This window comes from Acinonyx jubatus, chromosome D1 (assembly GCF_027475565.1).
Source record: "Acinonyx jubatus isolate Ajub_Pintada_27869175 chromosome D1, VMU_Ajub_asm_v1.0, whole genome shotgun sequence".
NCBI classification, from domain to species: domain Eukaryota; kingdom Metazoa; phylum Chordata; class Mammalia; order Carnivora; family Felidae; genus Acinonyx; species Acinonyx jubatus.
Window position 1 is genome coordinate 35,039,864 of NC_069390.1, and position 19,801 is coordinate 35,059,664.

Sequence of the window (19,801 nt, forward strand, 5' to 3'; positions counted from 1 at the left end):
TGAAAGGGCGGGCCTACGCCGGCCGACTCCATCTTGTTCTGTGTTCTCCACCTTGAGTGACTATGTCCCCGACATGACCCCTTTTCCGGGAAAAATACAGAAACCTCAGACCGTGCCTCCTCCCCTTGAGTAACCTCCCGCTCACCCGTTCAAACTTCCTGATCAAAACACGCCCAGCGACCTGCCTAACAGGACTCTGACCCTTCCCCAGCCAATCCGCCAAGGCCACGACCCTTCCCCAGCCAATCGGCTGCCCCTAGACCCCTATAAAACCTTTGTGCTTTTGAAACTCACTCTCTCTCCCCGGTATCTCACCGCTGTGTCGGTGCAGGTAGGGGATTGAGCTCGAGCTAGCTTGAATAAAGGCTCTTTTGCTTTTGCATCGGACTCGGCTCCCTAGTGGTCTTTGGAGATCACGAATTCTGGGCATAACAACACCTACTATTAAAGTCCTACCTAATTTTTCTTCCTTCCCTGTCTCCAGAAGTAACCACTACCCTGAAGTTGACGTGTATTTGTCTTGTTCATGTTTTTGTACATTTTGCTTTTGTCTGTTGTGTAAACCCTTACAACAGATGTTAACACTCTCTTCTGGCTTGTGTAGGGGTTCTTGTACCATTCCTTCAAATGGTAATAGAAATCTAAACCAATTCTGAATGGTCAAACTGCATATAAAACAAGCAGAAGCTTGAGAACTACCATGATCGTTATCTTGGTCGTAATAATTTTCAGGGCAAATTTGAACTATGAAGATACTGACAGCAACCTGAATACATGAGTCACACTCTTTGTCCCTTTAAGAAGGTAATTTGATTTGGTTGGTAAAGCAAAGGAATCAATGGAGGACTTAATGCCATTCAAAATTAGATATGAATGCAGGGGCGCCTGGGGGGCTCAGTTGGTTAAGTGTCTGACTTCAGCTCAGATCATGATCCTGTGGTCAATGAGATCAAAGCTCAGAGCCTGGAGCCTGCCTCAGATTCAGAATCTGAATTCTTCAGATTCTCTGCATCTCCCCTGCTCACGCTGTCTCTCTCTGGCTCTCAAAAATAAATAAACGTTAAAAAAAATTAAAAAACGAAAGATATGTATGCAGAGCAATAGTGTATGCCCCAATAAACAGCTTTTGCACCAATTTTTACTGCTTCATACTGTCTCAGCCTATTGGTAACCAATCTTGTGGCTGGACCGGCCTTTGTGGTTCTTAGTATGACTGCAAGACACCCTTATCAATATCATCAGGAAACTGAAAATTTTAAAAACAACAAAAATAAAGGTATTGCTTACAAGTTGTGGAAATTACAAGTTACACCTGGGCCACACAGTGAAGCCTTAGGTAGAAAGAGCCAGGGAGAGCACAGGCCTGAGGTTATGCTTTTTTATTGGGGTGGAGGGTAGGTGAATTTAAAACATAAGAATGGAAATTTAAAACAATGGAAGAGAACAAACAAGCAGCCCCAAAGGTCAATTACTGAAATCAACCAAGATCTTCAAAACAAAGGAAGCTGGGGGTTTTTAGGAGCTTTAAGTCTGGGAGGGGGAGGGCCTGGCCTTGCTCTTTATCTAGTGATGTGGCTGGCACCTCTGTGTTTATTTCAGATAGCCATCTTTGAAGTGGATGCCTCTGCAATCAAAGCTTAAGTGAGCACTCCCATTACAACAAAAAAAAGCCAACTGTTAGAGCTTACTTTAAAAACACTTTATAAGCACTAGAAAAATCTGATATATTACAGATTTGTCTTTAAGTCATGAACTACAAAAAGCACTCTTACTTATATTGGGCACCTCACTGGCTCAGTCAGTAGAGCACAGACTCTTGATCTTGGGGTCCTGAGTTCAAGGCCCATGTTGGGCATGAAGCCTACTAAAAATAAAATAAAAATCTAAAACTGAAGCCATCTTGTTTATATTAATAACCTATTCCTTCATGGACCTCAATTTTTCCCAAATCCTCACATTTTGATATTATTCAATATGTTTTCTATAATTAACAACTTAAAAAAATAATTATCTTATTTTTACATACAAACACATGACATGGCGTTTTCTCACACATTACTTCAAAACAACCTTAAGAAGTAGCTAGACCAGGTTTTGTTTTGTTTTGTTTTGTTTTAAGTAAACTCTATGCCCACTGTGGGGCTCAAACTCCAGACCCTGAGATCAAGAGTCTTATGCTCTACCGACTGAGCCAGCCCAGTGCCCCAGTTTTCATTATACTCTTAATTAAAGTTAGTTTTATTAATAAAGAATATAATTATTTAAATGTGAAACAAGGACAGAGAATCTTGAGAAGTCAGTGTTCAATATTCAAGAGCTAAAATATATTCAGAATATTCAAAAAGTATTAGCATTTTGAAACCATTGATCTCGAATCCCAGCAGGTTTTAACATCCCTGGAAAAAAATAAGCATTCTCAAGAGATAGCTATGAATTTAATTCTCAGAAACAGAAAATATCATTTATTTACTTTGAACAAAGAATATAAGAACATAGCAATCCTTTATTCTTAATGAGAGTCAAAGCTAGAAGCTAATTTTTGCCTTTAAACTAATTATGTCTCACTTAGGGCAAGTTAAGCCATAAAAATTAACAAGAGTAGTGAAATGCATCCAATGAGCATTAATATATTTAATTACTCTGGTTACAGAGAATGAGAGCTCATTCTTCCTTGCTGTCTATTAGGACTTTTAGGAGGAACATAGTTTGAAAGATAAGCTATTCCATTATTTGCTCAGGGATAATAAAAAATATTCTTAAAAAGTACTTTCAAATAGCATTAGATCATGACAGCTCTACTGTTTCTTCAGTTTAATTTTTCATAAATTTATCTTCTTTCATATTTTTGTGATTTAAGCTTATTCTTTAAGTTTCATGAGATTTTATTATGGACTTATCAAATGGTATATTTGAAACATCTTTTGCATAAAACATACAACCTGCTATTTTTATGGAAAAAGGCATAGTTACTAGATATCTAATCAAGGGTAGCACACAAGATTATCAGCTCTTAAATCTAAAATAGCACAACGTTTGCAGAAGCAAATCCAGTTCTTCCCCTGTATTTGAGAGTGAACAATTATCTTTATCTCTCCTTATCATCCAGCCTTCAATTACACCAACAGTCTAACAGAGAAAATAAATATTATTCACCCCCCCCCAAAAAAGCTTAAAAATACAAACTAGTTTAATTCTTAGTCAACTTAGAATTTTCGAAGAGGGAGAATAAGCACAAAGCATTCTTTCTGAGATGACCACAATTTGGAAGAGGTACTATGAAATCTGTCTTCTAAATCCCATCAGATGCACATTAATAAAATAATCGTTGTTTTAATACGTGTATCTCAATCCCATATTTGTCAAGATTGTGGTCATCTCTTTCCTGACTCTGGGTTAAAGCATATTAGTTATTCAATTGCCAGCACAGAACAATTCTTCCTGGTGACATGCTTTTCAAAAACAAAGTAACCAACACAGAGCCCACAGCCCGAGCCACCCCTTTGTATGGCATGCTCTCACAGGCCAGCCCACTCACTATACACCTGCCCTGATCACCCCAGGGGCAGGTACAGGTAAGCATTCCTTACATCCCAGAGCCTGCTGAAGTCATTCACACTGACTCCTCCTAGTGCTGCTTACACCTTCTCACCCATTCCTTCCCACAGAACCCACAATAAAGACTCTTGCCCACAGTTCCCTCTGCCTCATGACCTACCCAAGTACTTCCATGGGTGGTCACCAGTCCCATGGCATGTCATCCGTCTTGGGAATTGTGAGAAATAAACTATCCTCTCAATGGTAGTCATTTCCTGATCTGTTGGCCTAACTGCACCTTAAACTTTCCATTAATATACTATATTTTAAAATAGACTCGGGTCCTAGAAGCAAGATAAAAGGCTCATTAACCATAAATGGTACATAAGGTGGTTCTGGAGAATACAGTAGAAATCCAGTGAGAATATCTGGAGAGAAGTTTGATTCTCAAGCCTAGGGGCGTGTCAGAATCACCTGTGGAGTTGATTCAACAGGAAGAATATGGCTCCGCCCCTGAGAGATTCCTGCTAAGTGGATGAGAGGTAGGGATCTATACAGCTTAACTCAGCTCAAGGTCAGTTGTAGGCCACAAGTCAGGAGCCATTGGTATGGGGCTGACACCAGCACTTTTGTCCTACTCTTGACCTCTGTTTTCATTCATAAATGAGGGTTGGGATTTAGAAGACCCCTAACAATCAAATACAACAAAACTCTTTCCTTGAAATGAATGCTGACCAAGTATTTTTATGATTTTGGTGACCGAATTTTCCTTATTGTATTGTTATTTTTTACAGGAGTGTTTGTTCCATGGTGATTTGGGGAAGAAAAAAAAAATCTCCTAGCACCAAAGCAAAGGACACAAAGAAGAAACATACTTACAGTAGCTTGTTGTTTTTCTGCTTTCTCAGATGTCTCTTTAAGTTGATTTTGCAGGACCTCCTGGAGAGACTTCATTTGTTCTCTAGCAGAAAATAGAGAGCAAAAGGGAAACACAATTCTATTATTTCCTATGTACATTATGAAAGGAGGTTTTGGTGTCTACATACATTTAGGAAACTGATAACTAGAACTGTATATAGAGACATGATTAAGCATACAGGATGTATCTAAGGATTCTAGTAATAAAGTTTTCTCTCCCATACAAGTACTAAAAGCAAGCTGTATTTAAAGAAAATCGCCTTGCTATTGTGTCTTATAAAAATCCCACTGAGTGAATCATCTGTGAGCTGCATAATGTGTTAAATCAAATCAATATAATAATTAGAGTTGAAAAGCTAATTTTAGTGACAGCATGCCAGGGTATGAACATGCTGGTTAGAAAAAAAAAAAGTTGCCACAGACTTGCAGATAGGATAAAATTACAACTCCCTGTGGATGCTTCTAATTGATTAATTCTAAGACAGTGTACTTTAGACATGCTTTATAAGGCCTGGGACTTTTTATAAAAACAAAGAGAAAAGAGACTTATTTCGGACTTGCCTCATTTATTGGGGATAATAAAAGAAATACATGTCTTGCATGTATTACACATTTGTCTCAAGCTCACTACTACACATGGATGTTGCCTCACTTGTTAAAAATATAAACAGTTCCATAATTACGCATTCCTCTCAAGGGTTTAAGATTTACTCATATGGCAAATCATACTATCTTTCTGTGCCTTCATTTTATTACCTAAGCTACCACTTCAAAAAATTCTGATAGCAGATAAAGGTTAGTGTGTGTGTGTGTGTGTGTGTGCGTGCGTGTGTTTTATTCTGGCTACAGGAATAAACTCCTTCAAAGCAATAGCAACAGCCAAACAGAAACCTTTCCCAGCCTTACCAGCAGGACTCAAACTAATTTAAAATTCCCATTCTCATGGGAAAAGACTACCCACCCCTGCAACCTTTGCGTGTAACCACACTACAGAGACTAGAGATAAGACTGTACCGTCTTAGACCCATTTTCTTCATCTATAAAATGGGAACACTAATAGAGCTACCTCATGGGTTTGTAGTGACGTTTAGATGACACAATGTAGGCAAAATGCTTAGCACAAAGCCTAGAAAATAATCATTTAATAAATATGAGATCTCTGTCATAACCTCCAGCAGTACTCTGGGTCCCTAAGCTCATTCTTTGACCATCTCATCTTGCACACCTGTGGACCGTTCTTTCATCCAATGGGATTTAATGACGCTCCTAGATTTCTTACTTTAGAAACTCTTAGGTCCCAGTCTCAATTTCAGGAATATCAATGAGAGTCCATAGGATTTTTAAAATCAATCTGGACTTCGTTTGTCAAAGTACAATATAACTGAAACATGTTGTAAAATAGTTATGGTCACATTGGTTCTTAGACAATTACTGTTCACCTGGAGGAAGCTTGTAACATGCTGGTGCTTAGAGTGGATTTAAGTCTCAGCTCCCATTCCTTCCTCAAACAGGTAGCATTGATCAGGATTGTTTCATATATGAACATTTAAAATTGGGGCTTCTGTTATTGTTTCTACTATCTTCCACAAAGACCATTTGTGGCATAATAGAATAGAAATATCTATATATATTGTGGGCTTCCAATGCATCAGGCACTCACTCTTAGAAGGTTCACATCAAACTATGACATAATACTACAGGCAGAAAACTGATACGGAGAAAGGTAGTGAAATTGTGTTCTAGAACCTATGTGTTCAAACCCTGGAGTCATTACACTACCTCTGTGGAGACAGAAAAAGAGGAGGGAAAGAACAAAGGGAGGGAGGGAGGGAGAGAGGAATGGAGGGAAGAACGAGGGCAGAAAGGGTCTACATGCTATCCCTAACACTCAGATCATTAATAAGCACTGAATGAAAATACAAACTATTATATTTCCAACTGTTAAAAAAAATATACTAAAATTTTACAATGATTAATTATATTTTTATCATTTTTAAATTTAAAAAGTTTTTAAATTTTTTATCATTTTCAATTTTTAAATATTTAAATATTTAAAAAATAAATATTTTTTATCATTTAACTTTTTATCATTTTTAAATATTTAAAAATTAAAAATATCATTGAATTTTAAATGATACATACATTTTAAAATTATAAAATATATTTTATAAAAATAAAAATGAGTATCTATGTATATTCAAAAATTCCCACATACTGACATCTATAGGCAATGTAGGGAGTAAAACAAAATTAAAAGGTTAAAGCACTTTCTGCTGTTAACAAACGCTGGAGAAGGTAGAGGACTCTACACATTTTCTCACATCAAAGAAAGCTATCAGACAGAACGGTAAAGTTGATCTTTTGAACCTTCTGAATATCTCCATCTCCTCTTTCACCTTCCAGACTTATCTCTACACATTCCCACTGCTCCTGTGCTTTAGCGAGCCCCAAGTCTCTGCCTCACAGCCTTGGAAAGTTACACTCCTATGAGAGAGGACTCCTGACTTGCTCATGGGCAGGCCTCCTCCACCAACTATCACTGCTACTCCAGGGTTTTACCCAACTATCGCTGCTACTCTAGGGTCCTATCTGGACCAGCTGTTTCATACACCTCCAATGTCAAATTATAAATATGAAAACACGCCAAAATCACACTACAGGAAGGCATTTTTTTTTTTACAACTTGTATCGTAAAAACATCTCAGATGGAGAACTTGCTGCTGCCCCATGTATCATTTTTGTTTTCAGAGAACACGATTCTGTACGATGCTTTGGAACAGAGAGTCCAAAACTGGCTTCTTAGAATCTCCACCCACCAACCACCATAGAGAATAAAATGTATTATTACTTTTTCTAAGGCAGTTTTCAGACACTTTAGGTTACCCTCCAACCCCCCAAGTCTCCACATTTAAGTACACACTCTCTCCTTATATGGTATGGTTTAGATCTGGAGCTCTTCTGTGGGTATCATCTAGGCTGTCAAAAGGTAACACTCAAGAGCCAACACAACTTTTGTGTGCTCGCTCTCTCTCATACACATGCACGTGCACACAAAACTATGCACATGCATGCACACGCATTCCTTTCTCTGTCTCAACAGCAAGGTGCTCTCTGCTCTCTCTGCACGATTATAGCCTCTGAGTTTACTTACTCACAGTCTGGTTTCAGCTACACAGAGAGACTGATTAGATGCCTCTTAGTTACAGTTCCAAGAGGGAAATTCTAATTGATTTGTTTCTGTAACTGTGAGTGACGTTGAAGTCCTAATGACTTCTAGGGAACACTGGTGCACGTAAGTGTCAGGTGGCAAGCATCCCAGAGGATGAAAGGTTACTGAGAGCTGGATGTATAGCCAAGTGGCATCTACAATGCATTGCACTGTTTCAGAGTCAGATAAAACTTCTAAATTTGAAATTAGTTAACATTTTTATATTCTAAGATTTTTTTTTCTCTTTTACTGTTTATTAGTATCTCTTGTTTTCAAATGAGATACACAGTCTCCTTCACCTTCAGGTAGCCATGATTTTTATATCTCCCTTTGCAAGTAATCACAAAAACTAATATATCAAATGTCATATCTGTTTGAGAAATTACCAACCGTTAGAATTTACCAAATTTTCCATTCTGACTTTGTGTACATTATACAAGTTGCACATTTTAAACAAGCTTTCTAATTTTGAGTAAAACACTGAAATCGTAATACCAAAATATCAGGTTTGTTTTGCCATTTAATTGAAAGACTTGGCCCATCATCTGGTAGTTTGTATATCATACCAAGTGTATAGATGATGATCTGAAATTCTTAATAAATGTAACCACGTTTTTAGAGGTAGTTTATTTCAAACCAATACAATCACTTAAAATGATCTATTTTTGGAAATATGCTAGCAAATTATCTTATACAAGCTCTTTAATACTTGACTTTGAAGACAATTTCATGTTAAGAAATAATAATTTCATTAAAATAATAAAAAGAGTCAACATAGGACAGTAGATCTGAAATTTTTAATGTGTCATCAGCTCGATCTGAATATATGCCAATGAGAGGTTTCTGGGTCAGAAGGCAAGGACAGTGGAGAAGATACAAGACAATGAGAAGGGACTACATGGTGTGTATAAGCTTTTTTGGAGTTTTGTGTTTTGTGATCAATCAACTAATGTGAAAGGGTGTCGCCACGGGGTAAGACACAACAGAGCAAATTCCACTTAATACATCTCTCATCAACTCATTTAAGCCTTGGAGCAATGATTTCCTATCCATTAAATAGGGAAATCATATCTACTTTATAAGGTAATTATGAGGGTGAAATAGGAGAATATATATAAAGCATCTAAGAGAGCCTCTAGTAAATGTATACAAATGCTAGCTTGTTTCTACCTTAAAATATATTTTTTTTCCTTTGAGAGGCAATTTCAAGTCATATTATACTGCATAGAAATCTACTCACAACACACTTCTTTCAAAAAAAAAACCACAATCCAACACTAATAAGATTAGACTAATTCTACTTACGCTGTTAATAAGATTACCCCATTCCTTACCACCCCACCATTAACACTATGATCAAGTTTTGATGCCATTAAACATGTTATTGGATGTGTCTATTGATGAGCAGATTTATCAGGGTCTGTCTTACTAGGATAATAGAGGAAAATACCACAGATCCATGAACACTCTGTGATCTGCAGACAAGCAGCATAGCATAACCATCACCAGAGAACCTGTTGAAAATGCACAATTTCAAACCCCACCATAGATTTATTGCATACAAATCTTCATTTGAACAAGATCCTCACGCATTCAAGTAAGAAGATAAATGAATTAATGCATTTAGAATGAAGTGATTTTTGTGAAATTTCTGAATGTGGAGTTTTTCACACTATGGGGAAAAAGAAAGAATTGAGAAAATTAAAGGAAAGCACAGTCTTACCTTTGTCTCTGACCTATTTCCAGAAGCTTCTGAACATCAGTTTTGGAAGTTTTCTCATCGTTTTTCAAAGACTGATAAGAAAAGTGGGAAAAGGAAATCTTATTCAAGTGACACAGTGAGGCTCACTTTTGTCTCTATGGCACAGGTGTGACTGCTCTTATGGCCCTGGAACAAGAATGTGCAAATGAGGCCACGATGGCCCTCATGGCTCTAAGGTGCCCATGAGAATTCATGACACCAAGCACAGTATAGGTGCTACACAGTGGTGAAAGCGAATATACTGAGCTTCTCAGCCTTTAGAGGTTCGACGGAGGGGAGAATGCTCTCCTAATATTTAGGTCTCTTTACAAGCAAGTAGAAAACACATCTTTTGCTCTTCCATTGAAGTTTAACTGTGTTCTTTGCAGCCATATTAAACCAGCTCTGGCATAGTTTCTACAAATACAAAGGGACATAAAAGACGTCTCTGAATCAGCTATGTAATAACATAATGCAAGATCAAAGCAGCCAAAAAACATGTACCTGTTTGGTCTTGTCTATTTATTCTTAATGAGTAATGCAGCAGCATGCACAGGAAAACAAGGGCCATGTAAAATTGTAACTGGTATGAAAAGATAGGGTATTAAGAGAAACAATATGTACCACCTCAGTCATTAGTGTTTATTTACTCTGGCAAATCCAGCATCCACAGACTGTGACCTAAAACAGAAAAGCCCACTGAGCTATTCTCGTTATAGAATCTGGCCCATTAAGCCTTCCCTAATAACTTTCTTATTTATAGTCAATAAACTATTTAACAGGGTAACCTATCTTTCTTGATATTAGATGTTGAAAGAGGCAGTGATATTATTTGCAGGAAAAGCAGCTGTGGCAGGTAGAAAATTAACAATCTTAGGAATGGCAAATACTTTGTTTACTTAATACCTATTTAACAAATATCTCTCATGAATTATGCAAAGTCCTGTGCAGAGGGACGACATCTGCCTTCACAAATTGTAGAGTCTAAGGCTAAAATCAGATAATTTTCATACAGCGGGATCAGCATTCTGATATGGATGTGGTGGGCTGAACTGCATAAGAGAAACTTCTTCCCTAAAATAACTGACAGAGGTCATAATTAGGAAGCAGCCAATAAAAGGCGTTTCGCTTATTTGGAAAGAATAGCTTTATATAACATACAAAGAGGGTAGGATGAGGAAGGGATGGAGGGCATTGCCAATCATGGGATTCATAGCTCAAAGTGCATCATGGTCATATGACCTGGGGCAGGTCACAAAATCTGCCCTCTGACTTCCTTAGGTGAAAAACAGGGATGAGATTTTTGAACAGTCTACTTTAGACATTTATTGGAAAAAACTCAAAGGGCAAAACAGATGTGGAAAAACACTTGATGAACAGTGCAATAAAATAGGCCTATTCATTTGCTGACCATCTGCTATATTCTGGGCATTCTGACGGAAACCAAGATGAAGCGGATGACTGTCTTCAAGACATTTACAATCAAAACAAAAGAAGCAAACAAACAAAAAACCATGAGATGCAGAAATGAAAAGGGTAGATACAGCAAAGTGTATATAATGAGAAAAGCTAGGGCGTCCTTGGTTATTATTTATCCAGCAACATCTGAGGAAGTGAGGTTCACTTCTTGGAAAATATTCTTAGTTCCTTTAAGGATTCTAAAGGTTGATTTATGTACGAATTAATCAATGTAGTGCTTATTGGCTGACCTATATTACCATTCCATCCAGGGGCTATGGTTACAGAGAAAACTATAACAACTTTCAAAACTCCTTTCTTCATGAAGTTCCACTGGGAGGAAAATGTGGAATGGGTTATGTAGTTATTCACTATTAGTTTAAAACCTAGAATCACCATTTATTAGATGTATGACTGGGCACTTCCTTGGCCTATTTGAATCTTGCTTCTTCATTTTATGAGTGAAATATTACCTTAATTTTGTGAAGAGGTTGCTAAGAGCATTTAATAAGATAAAAAATGAAAAATATCTTGCACAATGGCTTACAGAAAATGGAAAAAGGCTTTTTAAAAAATGACATTTAGTGGTAGGATTGTTACCCTTTTAGAAACCATGAATCCATGAAATTATATATTGTTGTCAAGCAATTTGCCAGATTGTACTTGGGTGTCTTGACTTAGGCTGCTGGTGTAGACACACTGAGTTTCCTGACCATACATGGGCATCTAACCATATGCTTGAAATAATCTCAAAGTGGCAGGTATTCATGCCTCTGAGAAGGGGCCAGGCCTACTGAACACTCTTTGTAGCCCCATGTAACTGGTGAATTTCTACTTAAGGATAAGATGTAACTCTGGTATCAGCTTCCTGTAGAAATTGACTTAGTTTCCTTTTTATCCAAGTCAGGGCTTTCCTAACATTCTATGTATTCTTCCATCTTAGCACTGTTACCGCCCTGATACTCATCTCTGTGTTCTAATGGAATGTGGGTGGGTTTTGTGCTTTTTTATTTTTATGTTCTCAAGTTGTAACATAACTTCAGGAACAAGAGCTTGGGCGCTGTGCTCATATACCTGCTCTGCCACCTAATTCTCACTGTGTCCTCCATGGTTTCTTAACCTTTCTCTAACTCTCGTTTTCCCACTTACAAGACAGCCATAGCATAGTGTTCATGTAAAAATTAAATAGAAATTATACAAAGAATACCTAATGTAAGACCTTGAGACCATGTTCAATAGACTGGAGTGGCGACTGACACTATCATCATCTTTATCAACTTCATGGAATAAAAAGCTAAGGATAACAGTGACTCCACATGGTTCAGAAGCATGGTTCAGTGCAGTAACTAACAGACAAGCCCTGAAGCCAGATTTCCTGTACTGAAACTCTGGCTTCCCTTGTGACATTCAAAAATAACTTATCTTCTCTAAGCGTAATTCCTCATGTGTAACAAGAAAAATCACATTAATAGTACACATCTCAGAGATATATTATGAAAATTAAATTCTATAAAACAGCAAAGCTTTTAGTATGCATTATGTCCTCAATAATTTCAATATTCAAGCAAATATTAAAAGATATTTCAGAAAAAAATTTTTTTAGATAATGATCTTGTCTCTGGTTTTTGATTGGGATTTCACTGAGTATTCATACATTTTCATAGCTGACTCTCACCTTTCTAAGGCATTTACCCATTTTAGTAATGAGGTTTATTAAAGAATCTTGAGAACTGTCCTTTGTGGAATTCAAATTCTCTTCTAGAGATCATCCCTATATTCATTCAACTCTTGGTCATAATTAGTTTTCATCATTTTATAATATAAAAAACACAGGGGGCAAATTGATCTTAGAAGCTTGAGAAACTGATGGCCTTGCCAAGCACACAATTTTCTCCTTTCTGAATTTGCAAACCACAGATTCCCAGACTGCATTTCAAATGGCATTTCTTTTTAAAGCTCATATGATAATAAATAACTCCCATGGTCAAGCCCAGAAAACATATTCAAAACTGGTAAAGAAAAAAATGCAGGAGTCTTTTAATGCTAATCCACCGAGACAGGCCAAGTCCTTTGCAGCCAGGAAATTTAGTTTTCATCTCACCTGAAGGTTGACTTTAATTCCATCAAGTTCTCTTGATGTCTTTGTCAGCTGATGGAGGATGTTGCTTCGCTCCTTAAAGACTTCTTTCAGCTGCTTTTCTAGATCTTCATAGTCCTGTCTAACACAGAAAAAAATCGCATGAGAGCCCCTCAAATGCTCCCATGTGGCTTTGGCCACTTTAAAAATAATCACAAGCCCTCACATTTAAAGCAAAATCAAGATTAATTGAAACCTTAATTACTAGGATGTTTTATTTGTCCTCTTTCATCTAAAAGGGGAAAACTGAAAACCAAAGAGCTGTATAACAAAGGTTTCATTTTGCATTGAGGACCCTCCAGGCTACAGAGAGTTTCCAGAACAATACTGTATATCTTTGATAGATATAACATAGCTTATCAGGCACCTCTTGGAAGACAGATATTTTTCCAAACAGCAAAGAGATATGATTTGAACCAACGTATCCCAAAGACACAAACAGATTCTGACATCAGGGAGACACACTTGGGGACAGAGCCAGAGCAGAATGTCGGGGTCTTGTTTTATCCCTGCTGTGTAGGGAAAGAAGTCCACTGAAAAGGCACCCCTTTGCTAACATGTCTAAGAATGTCTATTGCTATTAAAGAGGAACGGGAAAAAACAAAATATCTATGAAACCAGTCAATAAATATTGTAATCAGAGTAAAATTTGAACAGACTTGTTAATTTTCATGAAAGAAAGACTTACCTAACTCCATATCATATATATACACATATTTTCTTTTACTTTTTTCATATGGTCTTTGTAAGAAGGCCAGTAGTGTAATTCTCATTTTGCAAATATAAAATAATTGAGCTCAGAAGGACCAAGTTACTATCCTAAGTTCCTATTCAAGGCATAAATGAGCAGGTAGGGTATGTTTATGTATGCTATGGTGTGTGTGTGTGTGTGTGTGTGTGTGTGTGTGTGTGTATGGGGAAAATGTAGACAAAGAAAAAGATAATTGCCAGGGCAGCCCAGAACTGTAACTGAGAGAGAGAGGCTAAAATAATCAATTGGAGCACATAGGAGAGTTGCTAATCCAGGAAAGACTTCCTGGAAAAAGTAGTACAAAATATAAAATGAATTTGTTAAGATAAATAGCAATTAGCTATAGAAAAGGGGAAAGCACATGTAAATACTAATAAAAATGTGCTCACTGAATTTTTGAAAAGTGCATAAGTATCAGAAGGTTTGGAGTCCTAACTCAGGGGTTGGGACTTCCTGCTAAATGAGGATGTGGAAAGCATGAAAAAAACAGATGCAAGATGCTTAAGTAACAGGAGTTTTCACAATTTGAAAATAAATAATTACACAGGGAGTGACATGGTCAGATTTATATTTTGTAAAGATTTTCCTGGCTAAAAACTGGAGAGTAAACTGGAAGAGGGAAAAACCTGGAGAAAGGAAGTCCACAGCAACAATCCACAGAAAAATTTGTGGTGGCTTAAATTAGATTAGAAGCAGCAGAGGGGCACCTGTGTGGCTCAGCAGAGGGGCACCTGTGTGGCTCAGTGGGTTAAGCGTCTGACTCTTGATTTCAGCTCAGGTCATGATCACGGGGTCCTGGGATAGAGCCCCTAGTCTGTGCCGACAGCATGAGGCCTGCTTGGGATTCTCTCCCTTTTTCCTGACCGTCCCCCTCCCCTGCCACACACAAACTCACTCACTCTCTCTCTCACAAAAAAAAAAAAAAAAAAAAACAACAAAAAACAAAACATGAAAAATAATTAAAAAATTAAAAAAAGATTAGAGGAAGCAGAGACAGAGAAGCTTGCACTGATTTCAGCGAAACAAGCAAAATTGAATCAATAATATATAATATTTTTTAAAACATCTTTTGTCTGTGTGTGTTATGAGGAAGGAGAGGCAGGGCACTGGCCTGTTTCTGCCTTGGCAACTGTTGGACACAGCCCTTTACTGAGAGAGAAGTCATATGAAAAACAGTTTTTTTAGTTAAAGTCAGGTTGACAAGTTCAATTCCAAACTTGTAAGAAAATGGCTCAATTTTCTAGTTTTTTTAAATTTTCAGTCTTACTGCAGAACTATAAAGGAACTGAGTCTACAATCTACAATAGGTTTCTAATACAATTATTGGGTTATGTAAATTTCTTTTTCTCATGAGATAGGGTGCACGTAGTGGCGGAGAGGCAGAGAGAGAATCCCAAGCAGGCTCCATGCTGTCAGCTCGGAGCCCTTCGCGGGGCTCAGTCTCATGAAACTCGATATCGTGACCTGAGCCAAAACCAAGACTTGGATGCTCAATCAACTAAGCCACCCAGGTGCCCCTGTTTTTGTTTTTGTGTTTTTCCTTAATCATTTTTTAACTGTTGTTTTCTAGTGGTCTTTGTATTCTTGTTTGAAGGAAATTGGAATGCTCCCTTGCTAAGAACCTCACTATCTCCCCATGGCCTTTAGATTTCCACTGGTGAACAGTGTCCCGGGTCTCCTCTCAGTCTCTCTAGCAAAGTCCTATGATGATGGGCAAGGCAGATTTCCATCTATTTCTAACTATTCAGCTTTAGTTCATATTCCAATTTGTTTCCCCTGAATGTTTGTGACAATAAACACATCTCCAAAATTACCTTAAATGACCAGAATAAATCACAGTGTTTAATAACATGCATTGGTAATGTATTACATATAAGATGTGATATCATACATATTGACTCATTTAATTTGCACAACTCTGTCAGATAAGTAGTAGCATGAACCCCACAGTAGGGTTGAAGGAACTGAGTCACAGGGATGGTAACTTTCCAGAACACATTTCTATTAAGGGTGTGGTAGAACAGTCAGCCTTCAGAGTCCTATGTCTTAGCCAGTACTCCGGAAGAATACCGTGACTTGACTAGGCATTTATCATAGTTAAATATTCACTGTGCCATTGTAGAACTTATTATGCATTACTTCTTCCTTCACTATTGCATATATGTCTTTGGTATTGAATATTGTTGCCATTTTTATTTACCATTAAGTAAAATTAGGAATAGCATTTCCTTTTTTAGTATTTACAATAATCTTTTAATTCTATCACCATTTTGGCCTTCAGATGAATTCATGTGGAAAGGAGAACCAATTTAAATCCTTTTTTTGTTCAGGTCAGTAAACTGAAAGCCACAAAAAGGATATAATTTTTGTGATTATATCAAAATTTTATATCACAATTTTGTGATTATATATTAGTCACAGGGAAATATCGTAGAAAGTGCTAATTAACAGCACCACTCCAGATTCAGTCATTCAAAGTTCTTATAAAAGGAGAAAAGTAACCTTAATGAAAGCACTGGATTTCTCACACTTTCTTGCATTTACACGAGTGCATATTTATCTCCCAATGCAGGTTATTTTTCCCATAACATACATATTTTTTTTTATATTTATATGATCCTCCTAGAAGTGTACTCTGCAATTGGCTTGTATATCTCAGAGCTCTTTCCATGTCTACACATATTAAAATCCACGCACTTATATTTTACCATATTTACCACGGGACATTTAGGGTGTTTTCAAGTTTTCTTTCTCTCTTAAAAAGTAATGAAATCCACATATGTGGGTACAAATATATTTCACCGGAAAAAAACTCACAAATATATCTTAATGAAAATTCTTATGGCATATATTCTTAGAAATAGAAATATTTCACTCCAAAGTTAACGTGTTAATTTTTATAGGTACTAGTAAATTGCTTTCCTAGTCTATACTTCTAGTATCAGTATAGTATTCTGGTATTCTTCTCAACACATTCACCTGAACTGGAAATTGTTTTCCGCCTTTACTTAATATGTGTTCATGGCATGAGTGAAAAATTGTACCTTCTCTAGGACAAAATTTCGATCACTTCACTGGAAAGATTATATTTTCATAACTTTCATTAATACTTGCATTTCTGCCCTTATGAATGATCTATGTATGCCTTTTACCCACTCATATTTTGGGTTAGTTTTTGTATTAGCTTCCTGGGGCTGCTGTCACAAAGTACTACAGAAAGGGTAGCTCAAACAACAGAAATTTTAATTTGTCTCACAATTCTAGAGACTAGAAATTAAAAATCAAGATGTTGGTAGAGTCAATTCCTTATGAGGACCGTGAGGGAAAGATCTGTCCCAGACTCTCTCTTTGGCTTACAGATGGCCGTCTTCTTCCTATGTGTCTTCACATTGTCTTCTATGTGTGACTCTGTGACGAATTTTCCATTTTTATAAGGACATCACTCAGATTAGTTTAGAGCCCACTCTAGTGCCTTATTTTAACTTGACAGCTTCTATAAACACCCATCTCCCAATGATGTTACATCAAAGGTACTGTAAATTAGGACTTCAAAGTATGAATTTTGGGGTGTATGACTCAACCCTTAACAGTTTTTTAATCTATTGACTTACAGAAATTTCTGCCCAGTATGGTTTTTAATTGTCTATTATGGGGAAAATATTTTTTGTAAGTCTGTTATTGATTTTTAGATTTCCTAACTCCCCAATTTCTTTTAAATATACATGGAGATAAATATTTTCCTAAATTTATGGCCTCCATATTGCTCTTGCACAAATAGATCTTCTCCACTCCAATGCTGTTCTTTAGAAGTGGTTATGATCTATTCTGATGTATTGATGAATTTGTTGCAACACCATTCCATGGTTTAATTATTAAAGCTGTGTGCTACATTTTGTTATTTTCTAGATTTCCCACTTTTGTTTTTATAGTTTTATTGCTAATTTTTCTGTATTTGTGTATTCTCAGTGAATTTTGGAATGATCTTGTCAATTTCATAATAAACTTCCATACGGAATTTAATTGAAACTGCATTTGTATTATATTTAAGGAAATAGATAACAAGAGAGTATCTTTCAATCCCAAAGATAGGTGGTCTCATATATTATTTAACAACTTTTATATGATTCAGAAATGCTTTAAAGTTACTTCAAAGAGTTCTTGCTCATTTCTTGTTAGACCTGTTGTTATTGTGGATGGATTTTTCCATTCCACTGCCTAAATGAATGTTGTTAGTTTCTTTTAAAGCTACTAAGTTGATCTTGATTCCAAATACCTTATTAAACAAACTTAGTACTTGCTGGAGTTACTTAGTTGATTTGTTTGGCTATTACAACTAGGCAGTGGTATTATCTTTGAATGGTATCAACCATTTTTTATTCTCATAGTCACAACTTTTTTGTTTTCTTTGCAAATTGTACTGGCTAAAACCTCCAAAAAATGCTAAATAGAGAAAAATGATAGCAGACTTTCTATCTTGTGTTTTTAAGATAGCTATATTCATTGTGCTTCATCAGTGACTACAATGTATGCAACTATTTGCTGTAATTTTCAGATGATACCATTTTTCTTAGGACTTTTTTTTTGTAATTGAGTTGTACTTATGCAGAAAAGAAAAGAAAAAAAAACCTGCAATCCCCAGGCACATTTCATGAACTCACACAAAGTAAATACATAAGAATTTTAAAAATAGATAATACACCCCAGATGATATTGACTTCACTCATTTATTACATTCTTTCTCCTCTTCAAATATAACTAATATTCTTACTCCTCTTACTTCATAAGTATTTGCCTATGTTTGAAATCTGTGCAAATGAAATTACTGAATATGTCTCCTTTTATTTGGTTTTATACAACATGGAGTTTGTAACACTCTTCCATATTGTGTGGAGAAATAGTTCATTTAAAAAATGTTTTTTTGGAGAGAGAGAGCATGAGCAGGGGAGAGGGGCAGAGGAAGAGAGAGAGAGAATCTTAAGCAGGCTCCACGCTCAGCATGGAGCCTGACGTGGGGCTTGATCCCACAACCATGGGATCATGCCTGAGTCAAAACCAAGAGTCAGAAGCTTCTGGAGTCAGGTTCCCTGGAGAATAGTTAAGTTTTATCACCACACAGTATAGTAATGAATAATCATATTGCAGTGTGTGTATGCTAGTGCTGATGCATACCTTTGTTTTTGTCCAGTTTTCAACTGTTATGAATAAGGATATGAATATTTCATATGCCTTATATTTAACATGCAAGTAAATGTATGCCAAGTATATATCTAAGAAAGGAATTGCTTATTAGAGGGCATGCATTTTCAACTTCAGTAAATACTGCCAAAGAATTTTCCAAATCTGCTATAGCATAGGAGAGGTGAAGAATTTCAATTGTTTCAAATTCTTATATACTACGGTATTATAGTTTTCAATTTTCAGTCACCCTACCAGTTGCACAATAGCAGTTCGCTTTAGCTGTAATTTGTATTTTACTGGTTGACTCAAAGTAAGTACTTTACAAAAATGATTTAAATATTATTTTTAGGGCACCTGGATGGCTCAGTCAGCTAAGTGTCGACTTTGGCTCAGATCATGATTTCACGGTTCATGGGTTCAAGCCATCAGGATCCACAATGACAGTGTGGAGCCTGCTTGGGATTCTCTCTCCCTCTCTTTCTGCTCCTCCCCAACTCACACTTTCTTTCTCTTCCAAAAAGAAATAAATAAACTTTAAATATAAATGAATACATAAATATTTTTTCAATAAAATGCCTGCTCATGCCTTTTGCCTTTTTCCCATTGGTTTGCCCACTGTTTATTAATTTGTAGGTTGTATTTATATATTCCATACATGAGCCCTTTCATGGTTAAATGTGTTGAAAATATAATTATTCTGCTGTTGGAATTTTTGATCTCTTAATGGTGCCTTTTGATTAATAGATATTGACATTATAAATATAGACTAATTTATTAATCTTTTGTATTCAGAGTAGTTCACTGGAGTTGTACCACTTAAATCTATAAATATTTGAAAAAATTTTTTATCTGATTATAAATGTTATCTCTTACAAA

At 36.4% G+C, this 19,801-nt stretch overlaps 1 protein-coding gene across 3 annotated transcripts in view; it reads right to left on the minus strand.

The window, feature by feature from the left end:
• The window catches only part of LUZP2 (leucine zipper protein 2), a 491,439-nt gene that overhangs the window by 246,613 nt on the left and 225,025 nt on the right, over positions 1 to 19,801 (minus strand). For 2 of the 3 annotated variants that reach the window (XM_053203372.1, XM_027072976.2), the window contains exons 2-4: positions 12,961 to 13,078; positions 9,384 to 9,454; positions 4,414 to 4,495 (exon numbers count right to left, since the gene is read on the minus strand). In XM_053203372.1, coding sequence (XP_053059347.1) covers positions 4,414 to 4,495; positions 9,384 to 9,454; positions 12,961 to 13,078 — 271 coding nt within the window. The remainder of the gene's footprint in view (positions 1 to 4,413; positions 4,496 to 9,383; positions 9,455 to 12,960; positions 13,079 to 19,801) is intronic. The other variant, XM_027072975.2, reaches the window with a different exon arrangement.